The sequence below is a fragment of the Nelumbo lutea genome, chromosome 1 (assembly GCF_056320005.1).
Source record: "Nelumbo lutea isolate HS-2025 chromosome 1, American lotus-T2T, whole genome shotgun sequence".
NCBI lineage: Eukaryota > Viridiplantae > Streptophyta > Magnoliopsida > Proteales > Nelumbonaceae > Nelumbo > Nelumbo lutea.
Genome location: NC_142684.1, coordinates 143562900 through 143573326, shown reverse-complemented (window position 1 = coordinate 143573326; position 10427 = coordinate 143562900). Strand labels below are relative to the sequence as shown.

The 10427-nt window shown below is 38.7% G+C and overlaps 1 protein-coding gene and 1 long non-coding RNA gene across 2 annotated transcripts; one reads left to right on the top strand and one right to left on the bottom strand.

Annotated features, from left to right (window-relative positions):
* Positions 1–498: 498 nt before the first annotated feature.
* LOC148878071 (STOREKEEPER protein-like) lies at positions 499–2568 on the top strand. Its single transcript, XM_088948557.1, has 2 exons — positions 499–1627; positions 1855–2568. The coding sequence occupies exons 1-2, from the start codon at positions 814–816 to the stop codon at positions 1899–1901; spliced, it is 861 nt and encodes a 286-aa protein (XP_088804683.1). The 5' UTR covers positions 499–813; the 3' UTR covers positions 1902–2568.
* LOC148878070 (uncharacterized) lies at positions 1938–7998 on the bottom strand. The gene is made up of 2 exons (XR_016100397.1): positions 6315–7998; positions 1938–2686 (listed from the first exon to the last, which is right to left on the bottom strand). It is a non-coding gene; the product is annotated as an uncharacterized LOC148878070 (long non-coding RNA).
* Positions 7999–10427: the final 2429 nt, after the last annotated feature.

Below are 10427 nucleotides of genomic sequence, written 5' to 3'. Positions count from 1 at the left end.
ATATATAAAATTGGTATCATTTTCTAACATATGTATATGATTTTATATCTTTCATTCATATCCATTTTTTTTCAAAATGTATTCCTATCTAAGGGGATGTTTGGAACCGTGGCTGCTTTTTGAAAAAATGGTGCTACCTCAAATCTGTATAGGCATTTCAACAAAGGCCCATATATATGAATGTTTGGTTCAGGCCTTTATTAAAAAATCAGGCATGCCTGGTAAATCAGGACTCCACTGATGTATATTCTCAAACAGTTGACTGATGTGTATTCTATATGATGCTTAACTGCACATACATGAAAAACGGTGATGAAAATTACTATACCAAACAATTTAATGTTAATGTTACTTGGTGCCTATTTGCCAGAAACGTTTTTTTGTGAAAAAGGATAAGTATGGGCGTTTTTTATTGAAAATCGCTCCCACAAAGCGCCAAGGCTTCCCAACACCATTAAAATGTCCGACCCAATACCCGATTGACAAAAAGAGGACAAAGAATATAAGAATATGATGAACACGAGAAGGTTTCCGCCAAGAATCCCACTTGAAAATCTGCGCCCACTCCAAATACTGCGTCAGGCCGTCAACCCACCATCCCTCCGATGATGAAGAGTTCGATTCTCAAGAAGAGTCCGGTTCTGATTCTGAACCATCACCCGGAAAACACCACCAGCCAGCTCGAGGTGCCAATCCAAACGTAAAGCCTATGGACGACACACCCAAGCCCAAGAAGCCTCCAATGAAGCCAGGATCTGCTGCTTCTCCGGCATTGAACAGCCCACAAGATCTACCACGACAGAAAAACGCCCCATGGAGGCTGATAAGGAGGGGAACAGAGGCCTCAAGAATAAAAAGAAGAAGGTCTCGGACGCCGATGAGAACGGGTCGGTCCAAGTAGAAGAAACTGAGAAATCTGGGGACGATGCCAAGAAGCAATTGTTTCAGAGGTTGTGGAGCGAGGACGACGAGATCATAATCTTGAAGGGTATAATCGATTACTCAAGGAAAAGCACTGACCCATGGACTGACATGGCTGGGTTTCATGAGTTCATCAAGAAAGTACTCTACGTTGATGTAAATAAGAACCAATTAGCTGATAAAATCCGTCGATTAAAGAAGAAGTACAAGACCAATGTGGGCAGAGGGCAAGGGGGCAATGACCCTCTTTTTTCTAAGTCACATGAATCCAACGTATTCGAATTGTCCAAGAAGATATGGGGTTCTGAAGATAATGCTGCTGGTAATAGTCAATCTACTGATGATGGGAAAACGGGTAAGAAACAGAAAGCTAACAATGCTGTGGGCTCGGCTCAAGTAAAAGTTCCTTCTTCGGGAGAGGCCCCAAATGCCGCAGTGAAGGCCGATGAAGAGCTAAATTGCTCTATGTACCCATTTGTAATGGAATCTTTTCGACTTGGCAAAATTGCGGAATTGCCAAGGTCGGATCTTGGAGAAGGTATTGTGGAAGAAGGTTTGGGTTTGATGGGGAACTCGAAGGTGAAGGAATTGGACGAGAGGTGGAGGAAGTTACATATGGCAGAGATTGAGATGTACCTGAAGCGGGTTGATTTGTTTAGGGACCAATTGAGGATGTTGCATGATGCTCTTGGATCCAAAAAGTCAGGTAATTAGTAGTTGCTAGGTTGTTTTCGGCCAATTTGGAAAAAAACAATATTACTTCTTTTTGTTATTCTTTCTTTTCTCTTCTTTTACAGCAGATGAGGGATTGATTTATGTTATATTGATTATTCAGGAAATGGCTTTTTTTTTTTTTTTAATAACAAAATTGCGGTTCATGTTACATGTTAAATTTTGGGTGAGAAAATATACTCATTGAAACCAACAAAGCAGAAACCATAGAATTATCAGCACCAACACGACCAACAAGGACTCACTGAAGATGCCAGACAAACACAAGTAGAGGAGAGAAAATAGAACTACAGAAAAGAATATTTGTAGCGGAACTAGTTAACAGTAACAGTGATTCAATTACCGGCACCAACACAGCCAGCAAGGATGCAGACTGAAGGTACCACCAGACAAGCACAACTAAAGAAGAGAAAGAAACTACAGAAAAGAAAAAACAGTAGCAGAACTAGTCACCAACGCAGTGATTCTATGACTTCACACAATGTCTTGAATCCAAATGGGAGCCAGAAAAGATAAAATGGAATTCGTGCTGAGATATGGCCATGCAGTGCAATGAAGTGAATAGCCTTGTTGCAATCATGAGACACAAAACTGAAAACCACCTGGATATCTTTTGTTAGATACAGAATATATTTGACCAGATAGAGTAGCCCTTTCTTCAATTCCTTGTTCTTTTTGGATAAACTATTAACCGGTTCTAAGGTACCATATTCTAAAATGATGTTACTGCAGCAAATTATTTGACAGGGTTAGACCTTCAAAAAGAGATTTTGCATCTGCTTGTGGTGGGGACGATGCTCTACACATTCCTCATTTTGCTGCTATGAAAAACCTTGACCATCTCTGCTTAGTGCTCCAAAAGCAGCCATATCATTTTCACTAAGACCACCTTCTGAGTTTACTTTGAATCACCCTTATTGAGGCAGCATCCAAAAAGAATTAGATGGACTTCAGTGGTTCAATTACCACTTAGAGTCTTAGAGCATAGTTTTGCAAGTTTCTCTCCATAGTTGATCTGCTGTCCTGTTTCAACCTGCATACATAAAAGAAGCATCATAGGATTTGGATCAACAACATTAAAAACTTCATTGTTTCTAGCTTTCCATATGTTCCAAAGTAAGCAGCCAACATAGTCAAAATTTCTTTTGCAGACATTTTTCCTGATAGCATATTGATCCCAAACTTTAACCACCTCTTAAAGGCTGGATATGCATCCAACACATCCATCTTTAGGCCTCGCAGACATCTAAACCCCAAACAATGAGCATGTGTCACTGATTCTAGATCCCTTTTGCAAATTTTGCAAGTAAGCAATAGTACATTCTTTTGCAAATATCTTCCTATTGCATTGCAGCAACATCTCCAAAGAAAGGTTTTTATGTTTGGTTGGATTGGAATGGACCAAATAGCCCACCAATGCTTCTTTATGAGGATATTGTTGCCATTTCCACTAGGTTGTTTCATTTTTTGATAAGATAATATTACCAACTTAACTAGGAACTAGTGTCTGGAGTCAAATATCCAAAGCAGCCCATCCAGCCAATCAAAGATAGCCAGTTCAATACTAAGGATTTTTATGCAGCCTTACCCCTGCACATACAGGGAGGCTGTTTCGAAGATTTGAACCCTGGTCACCCAGGTCACAATGGAGCAACCTAACCGTTGTGCCAAGGCCCACCCTCATTTTATCAACAACTTCTGGGAGAAAAAATATTTCTAGTAAACTGTTTATCCCATTTTCTTTTATTATGAATAACAAGGTCTTTCACATACTTTGGATCCAAAGGATCGGGAGATGGGCCCACAGTTTTGAAGCATTCAACTCCAGGAATCCATGGTTTTATACATATCTCAATATCCTTCCCAACATTTACAGCCCAACATGCCCCATCTAACAAAAATGCTCTTCCATCCCAAGACCCCACTTGTGGCATGTGTAAGCCAAGAAAAACTTTGTTCATGAAGTATCTAGTTTTCGTGATTGTAGGTTGTAGCTTTAAAGATTATCGAGTTTTGAGCAAAGTATGAATGCTTGTTTTGCAAGCAAAGCAAGGTTGAACAAATGGGGATCCCTAAAGCCAAGTCGTCCATCCAGCTTATTTTTCAAACTCTTCCCCAATTTACCCAATTGATATTATTGTTATCAATGTTTACCTAGTTGATCTTCTTTGTTCCTTCATTTCTTCCCCCCCTTTTCATTTTGCTAACCTTCTCAAAGAATTGTTTTGAAAGTAAGAAATAAGACATCACATATGTTGAAATGATTGTCACCACAACCTTATGGCACACTTCTTTACCTGTTTGAGAGATTGAGAGAGTTGGATCTCCCTGCCACCTTCTTAACTTGTTTGCTATTCTTTCCTTGAAATAATTGAAGCATCTTTTCTTGTACCTTCCTTCCAAATAAATGGATGTTTTTTAACCACTTTAATTTTTATAGGTTTTGCCACATTTTTTTCCCTATGGTGCATATTTGAACTGAAGAAAACTTTACTTGCAATAATTCACCTATCGACCAGAAGCTTTGAGTTAAATCATTAATTTTTGTTGGAAGGACTTCAGAGCAAATGAGGAAGAGGTTGGGTAAGAGGGATCTCCTTGTCTTGATCCACTAGTTGGAACAAATTTCGTTATTGGACAGACTTTTAACTAACATTTCGTAAGAGATGGTGGAAATGTGTTAGTTTATCCATCCAATCACTTGGAGCCAAAACTCATCTTTTTCATTGTCTATTTCAGAGATTTCCATTCCATTCAATTATAATCCTTGTAGCCATATAACCATTTCTAATTTTCAGTCATTTCATGATATGAATGACTTCATGGCAATAAGAATATTACCTATTATGGATCACCTAGGAAGGACTCCGATTTTGGATTATGATATTATTTAAAGCATTCTTTATTCTGTTAGCTATCACATTGGTTATGATATTGTATAGTGCTGATAAGGTGTTACATATTTTTTAACATGTATATTTTTCATCCTTCCAATGCCTTTGTCCAAAATTATTAATCATACAGGTTTAATAGGATGTATGCTTGTAATTATGGTTTTTTCCTTCTATGATTTTTTCCTGTCAGCTCTCTTTTATATTAAGGGTCACAGTATTTAGCATGAGATTGCTGCATCACTTGGGGGGATTTTACCTATAATCTCTGTATACTACCATAATTTTCAAGGTACCAAGGTGAAGGTAGGTGATAGGGGAGTGCCCTGCGCCTATCTATCCTAGGTGCAGGGCACTCCCCTAGGATAGTCCCCTAGGTTTCATAATAATAAGCAATAACCTTTAACTAATAATTGCCATAATCCTCATGAAACAAGTATAAACCCCATATCAAAAGATAGAAAATCAACATATTTATGAGAAGAAAAATAAGAAAGTAAAGAAAACATACAAAACATAAGGGTTAAGCCCTTGTTTTGGTCCTAGTAAGAAGAAGTCCTATCGATTATTCTTGTGTTTCTGGATAAAATCTTCAAGCTATTTTGTTCTTATCAATTCAGGTTTTAAAATCCTTGTTAACAGAAAGAATAGAAGAAATAGGAAGAAGAAGAACAAGAAGAGAGGAGAGAGAAGAGAAGAGAGTTTTTGGAGAGAGTATGAGTTCTGGCGGCACCAGAATGTTTTATTATACATAGGGCATCACTTAAAAGAAGGGAAAAGACCCTTATGCCCCTGTGGTTCTTACCGTGCATAAGCAAAGATAAAACTGATCTATTTTAACATAGTAAACAGAAAATAAACTAAACTATTCCAACACTTCCCTCAAGTTGGGACATGGATGTCAATCATGCCCAACTTGCCATATAGTTCATTGTGCCGCATGTGATGAAGACCCTTGGTGAAAATGTCTGCAATTTGTTCTTCTAAATTAACTTAGGGAGTGCATAGCTCTCCACTCGAGCTTTTTCCTAATAAAATGCTTGTCGACTTCAATATGTTTTGTCCTATCCTGAAGAATTGGGTTGGCCGCAATGTTGATAACAGTTTTATTGCCACGATAGAGTGACATAGGGTTATTTCTACTTCAGCATTGAACCTAGCTATCACACTTTGTTTCTTACTTCTCTAGGTGACCAGGAGTGAGCATTCGGTTTATTCGGTTAAACCGAACCAAATAAATCAAATCTTATCAATGTTATACTAATACATATTATATTATATTATATTATATATATTATACATATTATATATATTAATATATTTATGTATATTATAATATATGTATATGTTAATGTATTTTATATATTTGAGTAAATCTCTTAAACTACCCCTACTGTTTACCCTTACTACTACTTTAAATTTTATGACAATTGTCTAACACCTCTTTTCCGTTAATTTTCTGTCACACTCCGTTCACATGTGGCATCACATGAGTGTTAATTATTTTAAAATTTCTAAAATACCCCTAATCAGAACAGAATGAAAAACAACTTTTTAGAAAAAATAAAAAAGGGAAAACAATTTAACAAAATGAGTATATGGTTTACCGGAGCTTAACTAAATGCATAAAGAACGGCCACCAAAGAAGGAGTATACGGTTTACCGGAGCTGGTTCAGCGGAGCTTCGTCACCAACTCCTACGACTATCGCTCCCCCCAGATCCCAATTGATTTAAATACAAGAGAAAAAAAGCACCAAAACGAGGCTTACCTGATGATGTCTTGGCCTGAAATCGTTAAGTGAACAGAGCAACTGGGATAGAAGAAACGACGCTTCAGGTCCTTGATTTTTTACCACAGTCACAACTCCCTTCTTCCTCCAATCCAACGACGAAGGCGCGTCGCACGAGGACAACTTCCTCAACGAACTGTTTTTCTTCCTCTTCTCCACCGGTTTCTTTATCTTCGACAAATACTTCTCCCTGAACTCTTCATTACAAACGACAAGCCAGTAGCAGTGGCATGCCGGAGCAAACTGCAAAAGGGGAAATTGAAAGTCGAGTACCGATGCTTGGGCCACCGATCAGTTTCTCGCCATCGCGTCTGTTTTTTTGCTTACACACCGGAGCAGTTACGAGTACTACCCCAGCAAAGTTCGAGAACGCAGGTGTCGCCTGAGTATTATGACGAATCACCGCTTCATCAGGCTCTCGATTCTTACTTTTAGAAGAATATGATGATATCGTCCCCAACATCGACCCTGATATCTGCTCCGATGTCCCCGCCATCCGACTCGCCACCCTTGTCACCGATTAGCCCATCACTCTTTCTCAATTGACGATGACGATAGAGAACATGGGGCATGTGATTAGTTTTGGGAACGAGGTAGAAGATCCAATCTGCCGTTGCAACGTTGTAGCAGGGGCCTGATCCTACTCAATGATAATGACGATAGACAAAGAAAAATATCGGAGAGAGAGAGAGAGAGAGAGAGAGAGTCCCTTGGAGGGGTGCCACCGCCGCTATTTTTCGTTCGAAGGAAGCAGGGGATGAATGAGAGAGAATAAGAGAATGGTGAAATATAGAGAGATTGATAAAGAAAAAATGAGAGAAAGAAAGTGGAAGCGGAAGTGGAGAGAAAGAAGAAAGAGGAGAGAAAGAAAGTGCCATCTGCCGTTGCAACTCGTTGCAGCGGCGGTGACCAAACAAGGAAGTGGAAGCGGGAAGAAGAAAGAGGAGGAGAGAAAGAAGAAAGGGAGGAAGAGAGAGAGACTTGACCGTAAAACGAATGGGAGAACAATTTAGCCGGAGGTGGAGAGAGTTGTAGTCGCCGCTCCGCGCTGGTTCGAGTGGAGAAGAGGATGAATAGTGTGAAAACGCAGATTTGGAAGAAGAAGAGAGAGAGGGAGAGAGTGAAAGCAAGAATGGACGAATGGCAAACACTAGTTTTTACGGGAAACAGCAGTGGAGGAAGGCAGCTAATGCAGCAGTGGCGGTGGTGGCCGACGGAATGGAGATGAATGGGAGGCCAGTGATTTAGTATTCCCGGACCAGGTGGATGTATTGTTGGAGCTTAGATGTGATCTCGGCTTAGAGCCTTTCCCAGGTTTCGTCTGCTTTGTCCATTCCTTTCAGAAACGATTATGAAACGAAGCAAGGCCGGAAAATACAGAGTTCATCAGTTGGGTTTTCAATGAAGCAAGGCTAGACAATATAGAGCTCCGGGGAGGTTCCGTCGTTGGTTCACCGACAATGCTATGGTTCTGCACTCGAAGAGGCTCAATGAGAAGAGGCCGCCGAGAATGGAATCGTGTTCATCTAGTAGAGAACAAGGGCAAAATGAACTGTCTATACAATTGGGTTTTATTTTGAAATTCTGTTGAATAGTGAAGGGCAAATTCAATATTTCATTTTTTTTTTCCTGTTAGTATTTAACGGCGTGAGCGCAAGACAATATCTAAACAATAAGGGTACAGTTTGTCAATTTCATAAACAGTAGGGGTAGTTTAAGAGATTTATCTTATATATTTTAATATTTTATGTAATATATATTATATACATATTATAATATATTATGTTTTATAAATTAATAATATATTATATAATGTATATAATAAATTTTGGTTAATTCGGTTTTTTCGATAAACTGAATTTCCAATCCTGAAAATTGAAACTGAAATCGAAATTTTTTAAAACTGAATTAACCGAGTCGAGAAAACCAAACCAAACAAACTAAAATCGAAAATTTCAGTTCAACTTTTCAGTTTTAACCAAACAATGCTCACCCCTAACTAAATTTCCTCCCACAAAGGTATAATACCCACTAGTAAACTTTTTGTCATCGACTGCCCCTGCCCAATCAGCATTTGTATACACTTCAACTTTCAAATGCCCATGTTTCTAGAATAACAAACCACCCCCTGAGAACTTCTTGAGGTATTTAAGGATCCTTTTTGTAGCTTCAATGTGGCAAGTCTTAGGACTATACATGAACTAACTAGGGACACCCACTGCATAGGCAATATTAGGTCTAGCCATAGTCAAACATAAGAGTCTCCCTACAAGTCTTTCAAATTTCTTCACATATTTCAAAGCCTCCTCCTGACTGTCACCTAGTTGATGATTAGGTTTAATGGGTGAATCAATTGGCTTCACTCCTAACTTGCCTGTGTCCTCTAATAGATCTAATACATATTTCATTTGAGAAATAAAGATTCCCTTTTGATAGCAGGCAACTTCAATCCCAAATAAATAGCGTAAGGGGCCTAAATCTTTTACTTCAAACTGAGTGGCTAAGAATTTCTTCAACTTCTGTATTTTAGTCTTCCAATCTCCCGTGACCACTATGTCATCAACATACACAATTTGAGTTACAATTTTTCCTTCGCCTTTCTCCACAAATAGAGTATGATCTGACTGATATAGTTTGAACGCCATTTGTTGTACAACTAAGTGAAACTTACTAAACCAGGCCCGAGGTGACTATTTCAACCCATGTAATAATTTTTTTTAACCTGCACAGCTTTTGCTCACTACCTTTGGCACAAAAACCTAGAGGGTTGAGTCATATACACCTCCTCTAGGTCTCCATTCATGAATGCATTTTTAATATCCAATTGGTGAAATTCCCAATCAAGATTAGCTGCTAGTGAGAGGAGAATTCTAATAGATTTCATCTTGGCTACTAGGGCAAAGGTCTCTACACAGTCTACTCCATCCACTTGAGTAAACCCCTTTTCCACCAATATGGCTTTGTACCTTTCTACTGTACCATCAGCCGTATGCTTCACAATGAACACCCACTTACACCTTATTGGTTCTTTTCCTTTAGAAAGATCCATCAACTCCCAAGTGCCACTTTTGTGCAAGGCATTAATTTCTTCCTTCATTGCATCTTTCCATTCAGGTTTGGATAAAGCTTCTACCACATTATTAGGAATAGAAATACTGTCAATGGATGAAAGGAACACATGATATGTAGGTGAGATATGATCATAAGACACAAAGTAAGAGATAGGATGAATAGTAGTACAAGATCTAATATCATTTCTCTTAGCAATAGGAACATCAAGATCATCAATAATAGGAGGATCAATATCAAGAGGATCAAGCATATCAATGGGAACAAGTGTACTTGGTTGATGAGGATATGCCTCTAGAGGGTCTGATGATGTTAGCCGCATAGTTTTAGGTTCCATAGCTCCTTAACTTTGTTGGTTCTTGTAACGGCGAAGGAAGACACAAAATGGAGGAGGATCAAGGAGATGAGGTAATTGAACATGGGTTTGTTTCTCCTCAACTCTACTCTCCCCCTAAGGAGAAACCGAGAAAAAAATTTGACTCTCAAAGAGTAATTGAGAAAAGCATGAGGGATAGCACGAGGGTCAAGCTTACCATGAATAGGGGACAAGTCATGAACAAAGCAACGACATCCAAAGACATGCATTGGAATAGAGGACAAATGAGTGTTAGGAAACAACAGTTGATGCGGGGCCTTGTACTCTAGCAGTTGAGACAGTATACGATTAATGATATATGCAACACACATAACAACATCCATCTAGAAGCATTTCAGAACATGCATATGGAGTAATAATCCATGAGCAACTTTAAGAATATGACGATTTTTTCTCTTAGCAACACCATTTTGTTAAGGTGTCTTAGCACAAGAGCTCCGATGAAGAGATCCACGACAAGCAAAAAACTTCATGAGATCACTATGAAAATACTCATTTGCATCGTTCAATTGGAAAATATGAATCTCAGTCTAGAATTGAGTAAAAATCATGCATTGAAAATCTTTCACAATCTTTGGCACTTCATCTCTAGATCGCATAGGATAAATCCAAATGTATCTAGAGTAGTCACCAATTAAAGTAATGAA